This window comes from Zalophus californianus, chromosome X (genome assembly GCF_009762305.2).
Source record: "Zalophus californianus isolate mZalCal1 chromosome X, mZalCal1.pri.v2, whole genome shotgun sequence".
NCBI lineage: Eukaryota > Metazoa > Chordata > Mammalia > Carnivora > Otariidae > Zalophus > Zalophus californianus.
The window spans coordinates 122,876,349-122,897,805 of NC_045612.1; the positions used below are offsets into that span (position 1 = coordinate 122,876,349).

At 49.5% G+C, this 21,457-nt stretch overlaps 1 protein-coding gene across 7 annotated transcripts in view; it reads right to left on the reverse strand.

The window, feature by feature from the left end:
* The window catches only part of TBL1X (transducin beta like 1 X-linked), a 213,048-nt gene that overhangs the window by 35,518 nt on the left and 156,073 nt on the right, over positions 1–21,457 (reverse strand). For 6 of the 7 annotated variants that reach the window (XM_027609268.2, XM_027609266.2, XM_027609267.2 and 3 more), the window contains one exon: positions 15,702–15,809. In XM_027609268.2, coding sequence (XP_027465069.1) covers positions 15,702–15,759 — 58 coding nt within the window. In that variant the 5' untranslated portion in view covers positions 15,760–15,809. Of the gene's footprint in view, positions 1–15,701; positions 15,810–18,174; positions 18,195–21,457 lie in introns of those variants that run through there. The other variant, XM_027609271.2, reaches the window with a different exon arrangement.

A 21,457-nucleotide genomic window follows, 5' to 3' on the forward strand; every position in this document is an offset into this window, starting at 1 on the left:
GCTGTCCCTGCCGGGTTCCCAGAGCCCCGTGGGGGGACGTGCGAGGAGCCGCCTGCGCTCCAGCTTCCAGAAGGACACGAGGAAATGCAAGCAAAGGCGCCACCTGCTGGCACCAGAGCCCCCCCCCCCCCCCCCCCCCGCCCCGGGCAGTCTGAACCCTCGCGATTTGAGGTTCGGAAATCGGCAAATACGAGGAGCACGGAGGCCACGCCAGAGGTTCATAATTGAGAACACCATTAGCGCCTGGGTGGCTCAGTCGTTAAACGTCTGCCTTCAGCTCAGGTCACGATCCCAGGGTCCTGGGATCGAGTCCCGCATTGGGTTCCCCGCTCAGCGGGAAGCCTGCTTCTCCCTCTCCCACTCCCCCTGCTTGTGTTCCCTCTCTCGCTGTCTCTCTCTGTTGAAAAATACATAAAATCTTTAAAAAAATTTTAAAAAAATTAAAAATTAACTTACGAGTTTGGGGAAAACAGAGAAAGCAATTTAAAAGAGAGAGGAAATAAGTCACATGATTCTGCACCTGCTAAAACTGCTGTTCGCACGCGGGAGAATGTCTTCTGGCCCCTTCCTCTGTGCAAATGGGGTTTTATGAGAATTCTTACTCCCATACAATTCTGTTTCCCTGCTTCTTTACCTAACACAACAGAGGCATGTCCGCTGGTTGTTACGTGGTCTCGATAGCCACCATTTTGGCAGACCGCGTGCACTCATCCTTTACTCACACTAGCTTCCGATTTACTTTCAGAACGGAATCAACGGCTTCCACATGCATGGGGCTCGAGCGTTTCCGCCCACCCTTAACCTGTGGCCAACCCGACTGCCCGGTATTTTCTTGTCGTTCCTCCCATTCCGTGTCCTTCGTCCCTGTCAGCAAGCTGGCTCCTTCTCCCTGAACCCCTTGCCGAGCCTCAGGGCCCTCCTCAACCCAGCTTCATGATTTTGCTTGAAATGCTCTCCCCCTTGCCTTGCTTGCAAAATTCTAGCTCAAACATCGCCTCCTCTCTGTGCCCTGTTCCGGGGGTGCTGCACTCCCTTTGCACACACTTCCAAGGTTACATTCATCAGCCTCTGACAGGTGACCCTCTCCTCTGTCCTTTGCCCCCTAGCACCTAGGGCAGTGCCACCAGGCAAAGTACACGCCCTCATGAGACTCCCGCGGAGGTGAATATCGTGATGGCTGTTCTATTCCAGGACATCGAGGCCTCCCTGATGGCACCCAAACCTCAGACGGTACCCCAATTAAGTTTAGGTAGCACAGGAGCAAACATCTTAAAATCTAAGTTATTTATTTTAATATGTGTCATGCATATGCAGCTAACAGACTGGCACATCTCCGGAACTGTTTCAACTTAAGGAAAATATTAAGAAATATTAATAAAATGTGGCAACATGCTGTAGATGGGACACAAACTGTTGAGGCTGGGAAATACGCACGGAGACCCAGGAGAGCCACAGAAGTTTGCAAAGGGAAACGGAAATAAAGAGCACTCACCACACACACACTGGGTTGCAGGTAAGGGACACGGGGGAGGGCGGAGAGGAACGCCCGCATTCTGTTAAGGACCTTGCACGGAGGCCTGCAAACTAAATCACGTGTCATGATTGCTTCTGTGCTTTAAAGATGACATGAAGAGCTGTGACAGACACTCAAGTACCTAAACACTACAGAAAGTTGTCTCCACCCTGCTCTAGGGCAGAGACCCGGACTAGGGGATGGAGCCAATAAGTCCTGAGGAAAGCAATTTTGGAATCCTCAACTTCTTTTATGAGGCCAGCAGAGCCCAATACCCACACCTAACAAGGACGTTCAAAACGAAACAGGACACCCCAGTTTCTCCCAGTAAGATAAACGTGAATACACCAGACACGGTATTAACAGACCAAATTCAGAAACATATAAATAAGGACAAAATGAGCCAAGTGGGGGTCCATTCCAGGAACGCAGGGTTTAATGTCAGAAAGTGAATCGACGATTTCACCACATTAACAGAACCAGGAAAAATCATTTAAAAGAGGAAGATTCTGGAGTCAGATGGCCTGCTCCGGATCCTAGCTCTAGCACTATCCAGCGATGTGGCGTGGGCACGTCACTGCCTGCTCAGCACCTGGGCTTTCCCACCTGGACATGCAAACATGGTTGCACCTGCTTCCGAGGGGGTAACAGCTTTATTCACCAAGTACTGAGACTCGTGTGTGGCACGTGATAAGTGCTCGATAAATGTTAGCTCTGGGACTCCAACAAGGTCGTGACAACAGAACAGAAGCAACACTGGCAAGACAGGAGCAATGCCTGGCTGGCGGAGTAATAGATAAGAACGCAAGATGGGGGCAGTAGGAAAGATACTCTGGAAGGTGATGGAACAGGAGAAGTTGCTCCTTGGAGGGCGGGGGTGATCAGTGGTCAGGAAATGGCAGTAGGAGTAAGTGGGATTATATTAAGGAATGCCTGGGAGCAGTGCACCCAAAACAGCAGTCTGCAAGGCAAAGGAGGGGTTGGGGCGGGCCCCCAAACTGGGGGTCGGTGGAGAGGCAGGGGTGGACCCCCAGGCCGGGGGGGGGGTGTCAGTGGAAAGGCTGGTGTGGACTCCTGGACTGGAGCATCGATGGGAGACGCACAGGTGAACCCCGGGCCTTGGGGAGAAAGCAGCACACTGACCTCAGACACAGATGTGGGAGGGAAAGGAAGGGACGTCCCCTTGGGGACCATGGCGTGTATGAAGTGGACGGCGGAGGGGGCACAAATAAAGCAACATCCGGTGACACGGGACAGGAGGGGCAGTGTTGGGTCCAATAGTCCAGATGACTTGCTCGTCCGTCTGGAAGGAAGAACGGGAAAGGGAAGGAGTTGGCAGGAAATAAAATAGAGGAAAGCTGGACACTGTGAGGTCACATCTAAGTTGCAGAGCAGGCCGGCCTTAAATGTCATCGTGCCTGAACTTTGAGGACAGGCACCGTGACAAGGGGCTGCTGCATCTTGGCTAAAAGGGGAAACTGGAACCATCTCAGACTTCTTCATGTCATCGCCAGCTCTGAAAGTAAGAAGCGACAGGCTCCACCTTACAGGCATCTTCAACAGAGCCTCAAGTTGTTTTGATGTTCACAGCAATGGAAACTATTGGGCTACACCGAGCAAGACACATATTTAAACAACTGGAACTTATAAATGATGAAAGAATTTTCATTTTAATTGCTTTTTATCCCCTGTAACAGATTAACAAGCACAAGAACGGCAAACCGTGAATCTTGGCGTTTACACACATACAAATCGGAAGTCAACTCAGGAAAGGTTGTACGAAATCGCCTGGGAGCCAGGGTAGTCGAGACGGTTGAGAACATCTGGGACACAGGAAAGAGCAACTTCATCATTCCGTGTTGTCGCTCTAAGGGGCTTTATCATCAAACCAGAACAGTTTAGGACAGAAATAGACTCGTTTTGAATGAAGAAGAGCTCGTTTGCAACTAGCACCATTTCGGGAGAGTTTATAACGAAAACAGTTCACACGCACAGGACTGTCGGCTGAGGACCGCACCCCATAGACTCTGCTGTGCAAAGGGAACAGTGGGTATGCTGCCTTGGTGGAGGACTGTCAATTACTGATGCCACGAAGCTAGCTGGGGCAACGGTTTATTCTTTTCTAGATGAAAGGCATGGGTATCACCTTCTCCAGCTACTTAACCGCCCCTCCGTTTTTCAGTTGAAGTACCACATACACACAAATGCACGCATGATGGATATGCAGCCACAACGCAGACTTAAACTTTGGGACTGTGGGAGTGGCAGCCACAGAGCTCCCCGAGTTCTCCTCTGTCCCCGCTCAGCGGATGCTGCATGCCTACAGGACGGACGCCCGATGAAAACCCCAGACACCAAAGCTCCGGTGGTTGGAACACTTCACATGTGTCCCTGTACATGCTGCTGGGAGAATCAAGTGCCATCGTGTAAGTCCACGGGGACGGCATACCTGTACGCGTGTGCTTAGCTTCCCTGGACCGGGCCTCATGCAAGTTCCTGTGCTGATGCTCATCCGCTTCTCTCCCCCCCCCCCAGCTTTATGCAGAGAGGAGTGCCCTACGACATCATGTCCGTTCCCGCTTTAGAACGTGATGATTTGAAAGCCATATACATCGTGAAAAAAATCACCCCGATCACGTTAGTTAAGACCTCCATCACCTCCCAGACTTATACTTACCTGATGTGGCCACAACACTTACAATTTACTCCCTTAGCAACTTTCAAATATGTAATAACACTACATTAAACTATAAAGTCAATGTGGGGGCGCCTGGGTGGCTCAGTTGGTTAAGCATCTGCCTTCGGCTCAGGTCATGATCCTGGGATCCTAGGATCGAGCCTCGAGTCAGGCTCCCTGCTCAGTGGGGAGTCTGCTTCTTCCACTGCCCCTCCCCCTGCTCGTGCTGTGTCTCTCTCAAATAAATAAAAGCTTTAAAAAAAAAAAAAGTCAATGTGCTGTCCGTTATAATCTAGATCTTTTTGCTGTAATTAAACATGAGCATAACCATTACTAAATCATGTGACTCCCCTGAGCAAATCGTAGGGTCTGAGGATGGTGTTGGGGAGCCCTGACGCCCCATCACAAACGCGCTGCTCACAGCCGTGGGTAATAGGAAGGCATGTCTTGTTACTGTTCCGCAGGACTTCAAAGCTCCTTTCACCGGACAGTAACACGGACACGTTAATCAGGTCTTCCTTATCTATTATGTGATGAAACGAATACTTTATAAAGCAAAGGTGACCATTATCTCAAAGAAATGCTTGCCTTCACCATAAAGATCCTCTTTTTAAACAGGGACACACATTAGCAATGTAAGAGAGCCACTGCAGTCAAAATGTATTTTTAGAGACTCAGCTGAACAATAAGCCCTGAACTTTTGTTTAAATTAAGATAGCTGAACCATTTTAAAATGATTTCCCGAATCTGTGGAAACGTGTCTTGCATAAGAAGGCATTCCGTGGTCCTAGGAAACACGGCAGAGCCGACCAGGTCATTTGTCAGCTGCTGGGATTCCAGCGGGCAAAACGGCTTTTATCATTTTTGTAGACACAAATTATTCACAAATATTAAGAGTAGTGCCCTTTTCCTGGTTATCTAACCTCCTCACCAGGAGCCAAAAAAAAAATTTTTTTTTTATTTTTTAAATCAGATGGAAAGTCTGCTATTCCCAATTTTTTATTATCTGCTGGAGAAGGCTTTGGCAGACTTCCGCCTTCCCCAAGGGGAAAAAATACCCTGGAAAACTTTAATAAAAATGAGGACTGCATTTTGCTCATTGTTAAAGTCTATTTGAGTTCTGCAGCAAAAGAAATCAAAATATAGCCCAAGAAGATAAAGTGTGAAGAAACAGGATCCCATTAAAACCCCATTTACTAATAAAAACCAGTTGGAAGAAAAACATCCTGGAACTACAGGACACACATCAGTGGTTGTCCACCAGGGGCGACTTCACCCTCCAGGCTACATCTGGCAACGTCCAGAGACATCCTTGGCGGTGATAGCAGCAGGGAGAGGGAGGGTTCCTGGCATTTAACGGATGGAGACCACAGGGCTGCTCAAGATCCTAATACCAGGCAGCCCCAGAGGATAAAGAACGAGCTGGTCCCGAGTGTCAAGAGTGCTGAGGTTGAGAACCCTGGCCGTAACGAATGGGCTGAAAGCCCCTGAATGACACATGATGTGTGGTCCAAGTATCTCCAGGGATCAAGACCCTCAAATCTGCCCACCGCTCTTAGGCTGACCACATACGTGTTATAGAATGCTTTCAGCTCAAGTTCATAAGGGGGTCTTTTTTTCCTTGCCTCTCCATTTTATTTTTTCAAGAACCAACAACCCCAAGGTCAAGAGTCACATGCTCCAGGGCGCCTGGGTGGCTCAGTCGTTGAGCGTCTGCCTTCGGCTCAGGTCATGATCCCAGGGTCCTGGGATCGAGCCCCGCATCGGGCTCCCTGCTCGGCGGGAAGCCTGCTTCTCCCTCTCCCGCTCCCCCTGCTTGTGTTCCCTCTCTCGCTGTGTCTCTGTCAAATAAATAAAATCTTTAAAAAAAGAAAAAAAAAAAGTCCCACACTCCATCAACGGAGCCAGCCAGGCGCCCCCGTAAGGGGGCACTGCAAAAACATTTTAGACTCACGTGAAAAGGAGTGGGGAAGAAGCCCTGCACAGACTTTTATATCCCCAGTATGAATGCAGCGCCTGCCCAGTGTCTACAGCCCCAGTCAAATGCAGAATTTCTTCTCATAATTCCCCAGGAAAAGCCAGACAGGTGGGCACGGCACACAACGTCCACCTGAGTTCGCTGAATTCCCAAGGATGCAACACTTTGAGCTCTATACGAGACAAGTGCTGCTCACCTTCAGATGGTTGTTCATTATTCTTCTGTTTCCAGAAGGCTCACAAGGTTTCTGTGGCCATCCGTTTTCAAATGAGTATCGCCGTTACTCAAATCCATTATACAAAAAAACATCCCCATCAAAGCTTGGGCCCACAGTATGGCTGATGACTTGCAAATTTTAATTAAAACATCTTCACTGTCTTTGTATTATTGACCACCCTCTTTCTCTCTCTCTCTCTCTCACACACACACACACACACACACACAAAACTGCAGATACTGGAAATGCAAAACTGTGTTTTGGGTTCATGTTTTATAATTAGGAATTATAAAAATTAAAATTGCACGTACAATTTTATCCTGTGTATCCACATGCCACGATCATCGCCAGTCCAGACACAGCGCTCTTCCATGCGCACAGAACAACTCCCCGCCAAACTACCCGTCTGTAGTTACAGCCACCCCAACCCTAGCAGCCATGCCTACGGTCTTATCACCTTAAGTTCAACAGATGGGAGCATCCAGGATGCAGTGTTTTGATACCGGCTTGTGCTAGCCAGCACATTACTCTGGTGACTCATCCAGGTTGTGGCACGTATCCAGAGTTCATTCCTTTTTCCTGCTGACAGGGAGCCCAGGGTCTGCAACCACAGTCTGCAGAGCCGATCACCCACCGAGGCACATTTGGGGAGTTTCCAATATACGGCCATTACCAATGAAGCTGCTCTTTTCCGTTTCTTTTTTTTTTTTTTTTTAAATAACTAGATTTTATGGGACAGCAATTTAGCTTACAAATGGCACTGTGTGCGCCAAGGACTTGTCCCTAACGCTATTAAAAAGCCCTTAAATGTAGTAACGTCAACGTGGAAGTCAGGTGTTTTCTTCTCTTCCTTCTGAGACCCCAACCTCTGAAATAACGTCTACGTGAAACTTCCAACCTGTAGCCCTGCGACTTACCGGTAAAACACATGAACACAGAACGTACCATCTCAGCCCTTTCTGAGTGCTCCGGGTCAGTGACATGAAGTACGTACACGCTGCCGGGGACACATCCCTGCCATGCCTCTCCAGAACTCTGTCATCTTCCCCAACTCAAACTCTGTCCCCACCCAACACTAAGCCCCCGTCCCACCCTCTGCGCCCCCAATAAGCTCTGTCCCACTTCTCGTCTCTATGAATCTGACGACTCCAGGTGCCTCACAACAGCCGATTCGTGCAGTATCTGTCCTGGTGCGTCTGGCTTCTGGCATCAACACCAGGCCCTCCAAGTTCATCCACGCTGCAGCCTGTGTCAGAACATCCCTCCTTTTGTAAGGCTGCATGGCAGTCCATGGGGGGGGGGGGCACACTCTATCTGTTCATCTGCTCGTGGACACTGGGGTTGTCTCCACTGTGATTTTCTGAAAGAACATTCGACTGCAGCCCTAAAGACGCTCATCTCTGCAGGAAGGGAGCACCGCTGTCCATGACGTTCTCCAACATACCTCCTGCTACAACAGCCCACAAGTCTGCGATGGTGAGCGGGGACAGACGTGACACTCCGTACGAACTGCTCATTATCTCCAACCAAGCAGAGGTTCTAAAAAAAATGCATCAAGAGGCCAACAGAAGGGGGCCGGTCATTTCTGAAGTAACTGACAGCTCCCCGCTCAGGAGGCAGGGCCTAGAGAAGGGTTTCTTCCACTGATGAACTACAATTCCCAGGGACTCTACTTGAATCCAGGCGGGCTGGCTTTAAAAAGTGCCGTTTTCGGGGTACCCTGGTGGCTCGTCACTGAAGCGTCTGCCTTTGGCTCAGGTGGTGGTCTCAGGGTCCTGGGATCGAGTCCTACATCGGGCTCCCTGCTCAGTGGGGAGTCTGCTTCTCCCTCTCCCTTTGCCACTCCCCCTGCTAGTGCTCTCTCTCTCAAATAAAATCTTTAATAAAATAGAATAGAAAGTACAGTTTTAAAAGCCCCAGGTCACCCGGTATTGTTTCTGAGGGGACCTCTGTGCCCTTGTACTGTTTCTGAGGAAAGGGCTGGGCATCTGCTGTGGGTGGCCTCCCCAGAAAAGAGGAAACCCACCCCCTCAGACCTGTCCCCACCCCTACAGGGACCTCGACTCGTTCACCCAGCACAGCCTAGCTCTCTGTCTTAACCAAACAGGCTTCTTTCCTCACCTGGCCCCAGGAAGCGGCTGTGCACACATGCGTGATTTTGTGTGTTCCTCTGCACAGCCGACACCCAAAGACAGTAAAGGCCATCTGGCTAGTGAGAGGCCACATCTGGCTCTGCAAAATCCGCAGCATGCAGCCTGGGGCTCCCTCACGTCTGACTTCCTGCTTTGCCCCGTCAGGTGTGGCTCGGATCCTGACCCGTGAGGCGGGAATCACTGACACTGTGGTGTTACAGGCAGCCCTGCTCCATGACAGTGGAGGACACAGACACCACGTTGGATGAGGTGGAGCTGCACTCTGGCGCTCAGGTGCGGCGTCTGGTGGAGGAAGTAACAGATGACAAGACTCTGCCCAAGCTGGAGAGAAAGCGGTTGCAGGTGGAGCAGGCACTCCACAGCAGTCCCGGGGCTAAACTGGTGAAGCTGGCAGACAAGCTGTACAATCTGAGGGACCTGAATCGCTGCACCCCAGAGGGATGGTCTGAACATCGAGTCCAGGAATACTTCAAGTGGGCACCGTAATCTTTCCAGAAAGTAAAAACTGTGTGTTTAGAACAGAACCACCTTTACCTTTGTGCTGGGGCATGCTGTGGAGACAAAATGCTGCCTAAGCCTCACTCGCTCTGCTCTTACGTCCTAACCATGCTGACCTCATTCATACTGGGGCATCACAGGGCACGGAAAAGGGTGCTTGGCACCTGGCCAGGAAATCTTTACCATTTGTCTTGGCTCCATGAAACGAATGAGAAACGGCACCTAAGTTCTGCTGTAAACCTTGAAAGGCTGAGCACGTTTCACTATCCTCCTTGGATGATACATAATCTAGAACTATCCAAGGACGATACGTAATACAGAACTATGTGTGCATTATGTAAATCCAAGGAAACATGCCTAATTCCATGTAGCTGGTCAACAGACGTGTAGATACGGCTCTTCAGGAAAACAGAACCCGTCTAAGACGTAGATTGTCATTTCAGGAAACTGCCAATGCTCCTGTGAATAACGTATGCATTGTCATGTTAATGGGAGCAACAAATGTGCATAATAAATCGGCCCCTCGAGGACAAATCATAACAAATCAGAAAGGAAGTTCTGTGTATCAGGAGTTTTCAATCATACCTGAAACCCTTCCCAATGAAGAAAGAAGTTCATCATCCTGGTGATTTGTGAGATAGGATAAATCCATGTTTACCATCGCCTGTAACGGGAAGCTCCTTTTAGTACCTGAAATGTTTGAAACGACAGCCCTCGGGGCTGCATTGCGGGGTAACACACCTGCAACCTGACAAAACAATTTCTCACTTGTGTTTTCTTTTTCGCTAGCAGAACCACCAACCGTCGTGCAGCGGTTTTATGAAGGTGTGCCTCTTTAAGTGGGCTGCTGCTGTCAGTCCCAAAACACGAGGTGGGGAGACGCTTGAGTACCCGTGGCTGTGCGAGCAAGGCAGTGTGCGGACTTTTAGTAGCCACCCTACGTAGGGCCCAGTCTGTAGGAATCGTGCTTTCCACCCGGAAGCCCACCCAGATGGACGTCCGGCCGGTCTTGAAGCTCAGTCGTCTCCCCGCGCTGCAGAGCGGTCTTACTTTTATGTCTGCAGTGGCACTGCCTAGGGAGGAGACTGCATGCATCTGTGGATGGATGCTCCCTCACTCAGCAGATCTGGGCGAAAGTCACTGGCGGAAACCATGACCCCGCAGAGGTTCAAGAAGGCTAATTTTAAACCCAAAGAGGAAGCATAAAGCGTCATCGGTATGCTGCAGATCTGTCTGATGGGCTGACGTCCTTTTACCTACTTTCCATTTAGGCCCTGCGCTACGGGCACGAATCAGCGCCGCCAACCGCGTCTATAAAACCACTGCTGTTTCTCAAGTGCTGCGCTGCCCAGTGACACTGAAAAGGATGCAGAGGCTTCTGATAACCTTCAACCCACACTTATCACACGAGCCAGCAATCCCACGCCTACATGCTTACCCCAGAGCAACGAAAACACCGTACACAGATGTTTCTAGTATATTTAGTCGTGATCGTCAAAATCTGGAAACAAGTCAAATACTCTTCAACAGGAGAATGGACAAGCCAATTGCTACACATTCTTAAGATGGAATACGACTTAGCAACAAAGAGCCGACAGCCGACGCCGGCACAGGATGCTGAGAAGACCAGCCAGGCTCTGGAGGCTGCACGCTGCCCGAGTCCACGGAAACAACCCTCTTGCAGAGGCAGGAGGCCGGGGACGGGGCACAGAGTGCGGCTTGCCAGGGGCTGTGCGGGGGAGAGGGTCTGGTTACAAAGGGGCCCGGGGGGAGTTTCTGGGGTGATGGACTTTTCTATCATCTCGGTGGTAACTGGTGCTTACAGGACTGGACACATTTGGAAAAAACTGTCAACCCGTACTCTACAAAGGATAAATTTTACTGCATGAAAAGTATACCCTCATTTAAAAGCAGAGATGCAACCCATGAAGGGTGAGACTGCCGACCGAGACCATGGAAAGCGAGTCTGGTCACCATTTAACTGCTGTGGAAAATCTGGCTCCAAACCCCCAGCCCGTCTCTCCGCTTTAGACTCAACCGTGACTCTGACCCAGCTCCATGGACCATCCTTCCGTCTAGCAGGCAGGGAGCTGGCCTTGCAGACGCGATGTAACACAGACACTCCCTCTTTTTTTTTAAATTTTTTATTGTTATGTTAATCACCATACATTACCTCATTAGTTTTTGATGCAGTGTTCCATGATTCACTGTTTGCATATAACAGCCAGTGCTCCATGCAGAACTTTAATACTCACCAGGCTAACCCATCCCCCCACCCCCCTCCCCTCTAAAACCTTCATTTTGTTTTTCGGAGTCCATCGTCTCTCATGGTTCGTCTCCCCCTGACTTACTCCCCTTCATTCTTCCCCTCCTGCTATCTCCTTTTTTTTTTTCCTTAACATATATTGCATTATTTATTTTAGAGGTACAGATCTGTGATTCAACAGTCCTGCACAATTCACAGCGCTCACCATAGCACATACCCTCCCCAATGTCTATCACCCAGCCACCCCCTCCCTCCCACCCCCCACCACTCCAGCAACACTCAGTTTGTTTCCTGAGATTAAGAATTCCTCATATCAGTGAGGTCGTATGATACATGTCTTTCTCTGATTGACTTATTTCACTCAGCATAACACCCTCCAGTTGCATCCACGTGGTTGCAAATGGCAAGATCTCATTCCTTTTGACGGCTGCATAGTATTCCATCGTGTATATATACCACACCTTCTTTATCCATTCATCTGTCGATGGGCATCTTGGCTCTTCCCAGTTTGGCTATTGTGGACATAGCTGCTATAAACATCGGGGTGCATGTACCCCTTCGGATCCCTACATTTGTATCTTTGGGGTAAATACCCAGTAGTGCAATTGCTGGACCGTATGGTAGCTCTATTTTCAACTTTTTGAGGAACCTCCATACTGTTTTCCAGAGAGACACTCCCTCTTCTGACAAATCCCCCAAACCCATGCATTTCGGCTCTTTCACCAGCAGGGTCTGGGCAAGTCCAGGCGGCCAGCCTCCCTGCTTGTGTGAAGGGCCACCCTCCAGCAATGCTTCATGTTCACTGACCCCCTTCCCAATTGGGTCTGGGAGAAACTATCTCCTTTATAACTTGGATTTGGGGATGAAGCCCCAGAGGAAGCAGACTCACAGCGACTCGCTTACTGACGTTTCCCACTCTTCATACGGACTTGGAATAGGCGTCAGCTCCCACACTACATTCAGAAAAAAGCAGGGGCAGACAACTCGCAATGCATCCACTCTTTGGAGGAGCTGCTCACACCAGCCTATGCAGGCTGAAACCCATTCCTACGCCTTGTTCCCTTGCTTCCATCAACCTTGGATGGTGAGGCGAGCTGAAGGCAGGGTGGGGGAGCCCTCAATCCGCTGCTTTACAAACGGCGCAGCCGGTAACAGTGACTACGCGACAAACCCCCACAAGGCAGAGGCCAGCAAAGTCCTAGCCCTCAAAGCCGAGCTGCCACAGCTCCGGCACAAGCCAATTCGGCCACTCTGGTGCCGGAGCCGGCAATTCCAGCTTCTTCCTGCCTCAGTGGCAAGCCTTGCTCACTTGTTCCTCACTGCACGTGAGCAGGTGGGCTGGGACTTTCTGGGGCTGTCCCCGAGCGGCGAGGCAAAGAGCACAAGGACCAGAGAAGCAGCGGTCTACCTCACGCAAGGCCACCCCCAGCCCACCGCCCCCCTCCCTTCCTCCCCTGAACCCATCTTCCTCCACACAAGGCATTAGGATGGGGCCTGCTGCACAAGCCTTTTGCCAAGAGAGAACCTCCTGGTGCCTTCTGTCAGAGAAAGCCGGATTGCGAGGCGTTGAGGAATGAGTCACCTATGGGAGCGCTGGGCTTATTTTTGATGAGTGGCTGTAGGTGCGCGGGGGAGAGCAGGGATGCCTTGCAGGGGAGGCACGATCAAGGGACGCATTTTCTCCCGCGGCCCCCCGCCCCCTGCCCCGGGAGCTAGAGAGCAGACACCGATGGGCTGAGAAGAGGCTCTTTGCCCTGGGTGGGCGCTCAAGAAATACGGGCCAAACCGAAACCTGACGATTTGAGAAAAACATGTAAAACGACCCCAAAAGGACCTCTTGTATTTCTTCTCTGCCTGCTTCTGAACACGCCCTTGTGGGGGGCTCCAGGACTCACACGGTCTTTAGAGGAAAGCACAGGCATGCCTTTCGGGAAGACGCTCGCCACACACGTACGTAAGGACTGACACAGGCAGGAGAGGAGCTCACAGGTACAAAATGCACAGAAATCCTATCGTCCCGGGGCCCGACTCCCCTCCTCAGCTGCCTGGTGACGGAGGCCTTATCAACAAACACGAGAAAAGGAAGGTGGCCTTTCTGGGGGAGGGACGGTTTCCGTGTTTATTCAAAGAGGCCAGCCGCCTCCCCAGGGACCAGCCAACCGAGCACCCTTGCTCCAGGCTGCCCAGGCTAGGCACAAGGTTTTCACATCACGTATTTATCCTGAGGATCAGCTTGTGATTTCTTGACATATTCTGTGTTTTTGCCTCCGTCCTATCTTTGTGCAGAAGGATGCACACAGAAAGGAATCGTGAATTCAACGCTGAAAGTCCACACGATAGCACCCGTGCTCTAGGTGGGTGGTTCCCCAACTTCCCGGGGTAAGGTTTGAGAGCCACGCTGGTGACTCCCCAGATCCACAGGGCTGAGGTCATACATATTTTATCAATTTCTTTTATACTACGTTGGGCAACAGCCAATCCAAATGATCTAATATATATATATGGAGAAAGAATGTGCACTTCCCATGAAAAATGCTAGCTGGGGTCCCCAGGGACAGAGATCCAGGACCAGATGGGGAGACATGTCTGTTTATAACACGCCACGTTGTCCAGTGTTCTTCGTTACTTTTGCCCAGGATAATCACTTCCATTTTTTTTTTTTTTTTTTTGCAGGGGAGGAGAGGCTCTGGTGGGGCAAAGAACTTGGTTCAAGGGTCAGAGCCTGAGCCATGTGGTCTGCACGTAACACCCGCCCAGCTCAGCCTTCCTGGCTGACTCTGGAAGAGCCCGGACCTAGGGGCTCACAAGCTGGTTTCCCCTCATACTTGGTCTTTGGAAGACAGAAGCCCAGGAACTGGTTTCCTTTTTGAAAAATCAAGTTGCAAAACATAAACGATATGATACCAAGTGTATAAAGTGTAAATATGCACAAGGCCAATCATTATGGGTTGAACTGTATCCTGCCCCAAATTCCTAAGTTGAAGTCCTAGGGCCCCTGTCTAGGTTATACTGGAGTCTGGTGAGGCCCTAAATCAGGAGGACTATTTCCAAAAGGAAAGGATCCTGAAGGGAAGAGCTACAAGGAGAAACGGGACAAATTCGGACAGAGGTAGAAGCAGGCGGGGAGAAGGCCGTGTGACGATGAAGGCTGACCCGGGCGTGATGCCTCCACAAGCCGAGGAGCACCAACGATGGCGGGAAACCCACCAGAAGCCAGGAGACAGGCATGGAACAGAGCCCCCTCAGGGCCTCAGAAGCAACCCCTACCGCCCACACCTTGTATTTGGACTTGGGTCCTCCAGACGGTGAGACAACGTACTTCTGTTCAAGCTGCCCCGGACTGTGGTACTTCGTTACAGTGGCTGTCCCGAACTAATACCCCAGGGTCCACACTGCTTAGGAAGACACCGTGGGCACAGGAAGTGCACGGGGACCACAAACACCAAACTGGGCGGGGCGGGGGGGCAGCTAGCACTGAAAGGAGAGAGGGGGCGGCACCGCAGAGTCGAACACAGGCACCCCTCGGGCCTGGAACTGGTGTAGCTCTTATCTTGGGCGGGTAGGTGGTAACAACCGTGTTTCTCGTAAATGTCATTATGTACATCTCAAATGAAGTATTTAAAAGTTTTAAAAGTTTGAAGACAATATTTGCTTTAGAAATTAAAAATCCATTAACATTAATTAAAAAAGAATTCAGAGTCTTGAGCATTTAAGAAAGCACCCACAAGCAAGCCACTAAATTGAGTGGAGGCTGCGCCGTGGGGGGCAGCTGCGACATTGTCTAATGCACGAATCTAGGCCCGGAGGTATCCGAGGACGCCTCAGAGGGATGTCTTTGTACTGTGACAAAGCCCTGCCAGCCCCCTTCCCTGCCCCCTGCAGACACCAGCTGCTGTTGGCAAGCTGCACCCCGTCCCCAGGGAGCACACAGCCGGCCTGTTCATTGCTAACAGGAAAGTAATGGCTTGGTCATAATAAGAAGTGTCGGAAGAAACTAGAACTATTCCTAGGTTTTAGGAAATTGCCAAGGGCCCGTGGTGGGGTGTGGCTGAGGAGCTCAAAAGATCAGTGGTCTTAAGGCTGAGAGGTTCACATATACACACGCCATGAAGACACCAGCCCATCCATTCATGCCCCTTTCTAGGTCTACCCCAACTGTTCTTGACCATAACTGCAATCTGATCTCATCTGGGCAGAAAAATCAAGGGAAGAAAGTACACACGCCCCATCCCACCCCAGGAGCAGGGCAGCCCCAGAACCTTCTCTCCCGCAACTCTCTTAACAAGAACGTCGGCTGCTCTTCTTCTTCCCTAGCCCGGTTTCTCAATCAATGGTGGATGGTCCTGCACGTGGCATATTGCAGCTGAGTTTCCCACTGACAGAAACCCAAGCCCCTTACCTGACTCCTGGAGATAGCGATACACCAGGAAGTTCACCTCGTCACTGGTTATGCTCATCTTAGCCTCACCTCGCGGCGATGAGGTCCGTACGATGCAGGAGCCACCCTCTGTGAGACAAGAAAAAGTGGGAAAAGAGTTTTGAGACACTGCCTGTATTTTTGTCCCAGCATTCTTTCTTGAGACTGAAAATACCATACCCATGATGGGATAACCATGAAGGTAACTGTATGACATATACGCACGATGGGATAACCATGAAGGTAACTGTATGACATATACCCACGATGGGATAACCATGAAGGTAACTGTATGACATATACGCACGATGGGATAACCATGAAGGTAACTGTATGACATATACGCACGATGGAATAACCATGAAGGTAACTGTATGACATATACGCACGATGGGATAACCATGAAGGTAACTGTATGACATATACGCACGATGGGATAACCATGAAGGTAACTGTAATTTCACAATGACATATATATGACATCTATATATCCAGGAGAAAGGTTTCAAAAAAATAAAAGAGAAAAAGGCGTTGGTGTATTTAATAAGGCTGGGATAGGGTCAGGGATAAACCACACTAATGATACGTGTGCACTGTGAGCACAACATACTTGGTAACGAGCAGGAACGGAATCCTGAAGTGCACTCTGATGGGCTTGGGTGGGTAAGACACTAAGCACTTTTCCAGACAGAGAAGATTCGTGAGTAGACCAGAAGTTATGTCAACACCCCTAGGGCAGGTGACCACATGGACCAGATTGCGCCTGTTGCTCTAGGAAAAGATGAATCACAGTACCTTTCACTCCAAGTTTACGGGATAAACCCAATGGTCACTCTACCCATAGGCAGCACTGAGAAGGAAAACACACACGAGTGAGGAGTGAAGTGTGCATGTCACCTGAAGTGTGCATGTCACATCATTTCTATAAAGAAGCCAGGTCTCAGGAAGATGGAGCATGGACAGAGAGCAACCAAAAAGAGAGAATCTGATTTTCTCCACAATGATCCCAGTTAGCATATGAGCAAGTAACCCCAAAGAGAGGAGAGAGAAGTCAATCAAGCAGCAGAACTCTTCTTAGACACCAACAAACTAGAATGTAGACGTCAACAACAGCACTCACTCCAAAAAGAGCCAAAGCCAAGAAAGGCCATGACACCTTTCAGTGAGGTCACCAACCCCAAACATTTTTGGCTGTGGGGGAACTGTCTTCAAAGTCCGCACTGTACATTTTCAGGCATTTTTACTGGTGGCAAAACTTTTATCGTTAAATGAGAATTAACTTTTTGTTTACTGAGAATAAAGATTAAAGGGCAAAGTAGACCTTCAAGGATTCACACTCAAGGCAGTTGTAAGGGACACACCCAGTGAAGCCCCATCCTGCTAAGATCCCCTCCCCAAGTGTGCGCAGCACCTGTGACTCACTTCTACCCCACGGAACACATCAAAGGACAAGGATGTCACTCTCCTCCTTAGGTTATGTGCTATGGCAAGGGTGACCAGATGTCATTCTAATTATTATATCATATAAGACTCTTAGCGGCCTAGAGGGAGACACTCTCCTGCTGGCCTCGAAGATAAAGGCTGTCATCATGTGAACTGCCCATGGAACTGGGGACAGCCCACAGGAAGCTTTGCACCTCAGTCCTACAACCACAAGGAACTGAAATTCTGCCCAGAACATGAGCTTGGAAGACGACCTCCTCCCCTCCGCCTGAGCTCCAAATGCGGACGCAGCCCAGCGACCACCTTATCTGCAGCCTTGTGAGGCCCTGAGCAGGGAACCCAGCAAAGGCATGCCTGGACTCGGGATCCAGACAAACTGCCAGATGAGAAAGGTGTCGTTTCCAGCTCCTGGGGAAATCTGTGGTTATCATTAGGCTGCAATGGAGAACCAATACACTGCCTCTTGGGTCATTCCAATTCTCACATTAGTTACCAGAATTTTGCCACTCAAAAAGGCTTACCTTCTTTAGTTACTTTGGTGATATTCTGTACTTATGTATATATTGAAAAGAAAACCTGACAGTCAAAATACAGATCTGTCCTGAGGTTTATTTGCATCCTGGGGAATTCACTCAGAAGACGGTGTTAGCAAAATATTAGAGACGAAATAAAAAGCTATGAAATCAGAGCATAACCAAATGGGGGAAAAAAAACACCCATTATTTAAGGGAGAGAAAGTAAACAATTACAAAAACCTGTACCACAGAACGCTAACACTGAAGAGACTTTTGGTATTGTCACGTGGGGCAGTAACGACCAGTCAGTTACAAGGCCGAATTCACGCTACTGTGAATGGTCGGGCCGCGGGAAGGTCATCAGGTCATGAGGGTGGAGCCCACATGAATGGGATTAGCACCCTTATAAAAGAGACCCCCAGAGAGTTCTCGGTCTCTCTGCCAAGTGAGACACAAGGAGCACATGCCCATCTAGGAAACAGGAAGTGGATCCTCACCAGATACCAAATCAGCCAGAGCCTTGGTCTCAGACTTCCAGCCTCCAGAGCCGCAAAGAAGGACACGTCTGTTGGTGAAGCTGCCCCATCTGTGCCATGTTGTCACCACAGTTTGAAATGCCTCAGACACCACCCTTGCTCCATTCTCTTTTATTCTGTCATGCTGGGTAATCAGAAAGAAGTAAAATCTAACAGGCTCTTAGCGTCGGTACTTTTGACACTTGGGGCCAGATGATCCTCTCTTCGGGGGCCGTCCTGGGCACTGTAGGATGAAGGCCAGCACAACCTCGCCCACCCCCTAGAGTTAGGATGATCAAACACGTCTCCAGACGTTGCCAAATGTTCCAAATTGCAAAACTGCTGCTGGTTTTCTCTGGAGAGGAAAAATCAGCATTTTGTGTTTGACAGGAACCGCATTTACAAAGATGCAGGGAAATTTGGGGCTGGCTCACAGGTGTTACTTAATGACACAGCCATGTAACTAAAAGTCATCCTTGAAAATGCACCCATAAGAGCCAGGCTTTTTCAGATAGCCTACGTAAAATCTTTCTACAAAATTATCAGGAGTTTCATTAGAAAATAAAATATGGATTTCTTCTTTCAGCATCCAGATATTTTTTGTTTTCTAAGCAGAAAATGTCCCAGCACCCCCAAGAGCCACGTTCTTATTCGCCACCCACAAGTGTCTGTAGTCTGCACATGTGTTCACACAGGACTCTGGAGCAGGAGACTATCACATCCTCGAGACACCAAGGATTGTGGGACATTTTCGTTAGGCTGGCGTTCCTCTCTCTCTTTTTTTTTTTTAAGATTTTTATTTATTTATTTATTTGAGAGAGTGAGAATGAGAGAGAGAGAGAGAGAGAGAGAGAGAGAGAGCGCGCACATGAGAGGGGGGAGGGTCGGAGGGAGAAGCAGACTCCCCGCCGAGCAGGGAGCCCAATGCGGGACTCGATCCCGGGACTCCAGGATCATGACCTGAGCCGAAGGCAGTCGCTTAACCGACTGAGCCACCCAGGTGCCCTGGCGCTCCTCTTTTTCTTCATGCACCGTCCTTTTTTTGCAACTAGGAAAACTTCTGTTTCAGGTCTGGCTCTCCTGCTTTCTGATCATGGATTGAATTTCTCTCTAAACTTTTAAGTTAGGATGAGCTTTTCCCAATACAATGTTAACTTTGTAAAGGCTTTTTCACTTGTAAGCAGCAGAGAAAAGACAACAGAAAGCAGCCCTGGCCTGCAAGAGAGCCAAGTGAAATGTCATCGGGTCAACGAGACTTGTCCTCTGTCCCCGACGGTTCTACATCAACTACACAGTTTAATTTTTGAAAACACAATAATTGGATCACACCTCCCCCTCAATTGAACATCTTCTTAACTAGGTTTTAAATGACTATTTCTTTTAAAATCTAATTCCAGGGGCGCCTGGGTGGCTGAGTCGATGGAGTGTCCAACTCTTGATTTTGGCTCCGGTCATGATCTCAGGGTAGTGAGATCGAGCCCCACGTCTGGCTCATGCTCATGACGGAGTCTGCTGGAGATTCTTTCTGCCCTCGGCCCCTCCTCATGCACACATGCACACGAATGCTCTCTCTCAAATAAATAAATGAATCTTTCAGAAAAATAATAAAGGGGCGCCTGGGTGGCTCAGTCGGTGAAGTGTATGCCTTTGGCTCAGGTCATGATCCCGGGGCTCCCGGGATGGAGCCCCACATTGGGCTCCCTGCTCAGCAGGGAGTCTGCTTCTCCCTCTCCCTCCTGCTTGTGCTCTCTCTCAAATAAATATTTAAAAAATAAATAAAACAAAAATAAAACCTAACTCCCCTCCAAAAAAGGATTTACAGTAACCAGTGAAGTACAAGGTACATATATATTTTTAAGACTATTTCAATACAGACACAAGAACATTTTTTGAACTGACCATAAATCTAACAGCAGTAGTTCAACCCACTTCAACTCCTTGGGTTTTTGTGGGTTTTTTTTAAGATTTATTTATCTGAGAGAGAGAGAGAGAGAGAGTGCACACGAGCAAATGAGAGGGGCAGAGAGAGAAGAAGACTCCCCGCTAAGCAGCGAGCCCAACACAGGGCTCGATCCCAGGACCCGGGATCATGACCTGAGCCGAAGGCAGACCCTTAACCGACTTGAGCCTCCCAGGCACCCCTCAACTCACGGGGTTTGATTACACTGCAATCAAGAGAAACCAACAATTAACAGGGTGTATAGCTGCATACATCTAAGCAATGTGCTTGAAGGTGGTGGTGGTGGTTCTGATGGGTCCACTTTACTTTGACACCAATGGGTAAAACAGCTGATCTCCACTTGACAAAAGTTACTGTTCAGACCAACCTCAGCAACATGCCCTCCTAAGCGTGGGAAGTGAAGTGACCTCTCCTGTTTCGTCCTAGAGCAGACGTAAATTTCACAGAAGGATGTGAGAATGACATGCTGCATTTCCACGCAGGGTTCTGCGGTGCAGTTTCACGTGAAGAAATGCACTGATGTTCGTGGCGTTCAAGGTCTCCTAGTGTAGCAGCGACCAAGCGGGGGGTTGGGGGGCCCCAAACAGCGTGTGCGGTTTGGGCGTCAGCAAGGACACTCCACCTCTCCGGGCAGCTGCCACCTTCTGAGGCTGCCCACCAGCGAAGACGGAAGGAAGGTGCCCCCGTCCTCCCTTTTACTGTGGATAACCGGTCGTGAGCCACCCCGGCGGCAGGAGGGGTTTTACCTGTAGCATTACTACTTCCCAAGCCCCCCACTCCTGCCTCTGCTTAAAGATGAAACGGCTCTTACTGATGGAAGAGAAAAAGTCAGGCCAGGCTGTGAATCCCTGAGCGTGAGCTGCTCTAGGTCTGTCCAAGTTCTACTTAGGGACGGGACAGCCAGGGTTCTCTACATCAGACAAAGTCAAATTTACAGGAAGGGCTCGGCTCAGCTCCGTCTCTCACTTTGGTTTTTAATGCGAAGAACAGAACATCTAATTTAGTATCATAACCCCTACAGCGCACAATTCATTAAGGACATTGACACTGTTGTGCAACTATCCCCACCGTTTATTTCCAGAACCTTCTCATCTTCCCAAACTGAAACTCCATTAAACACTAACTTCCCATTTCTCCCCTGCCCCCCGGTCCCTGGCACCCACTCTTCCGTCTACTTTTCGTCTCTATGAATTGGGACTCCTCCAGGGAACTCCTCAGACTGATTTTTAATTTATACACTTCATGTGAAGAAAATGAAACAATCTGAAACAACCAATGGTCTGATTTTAAGGGGAAGCAACAGCA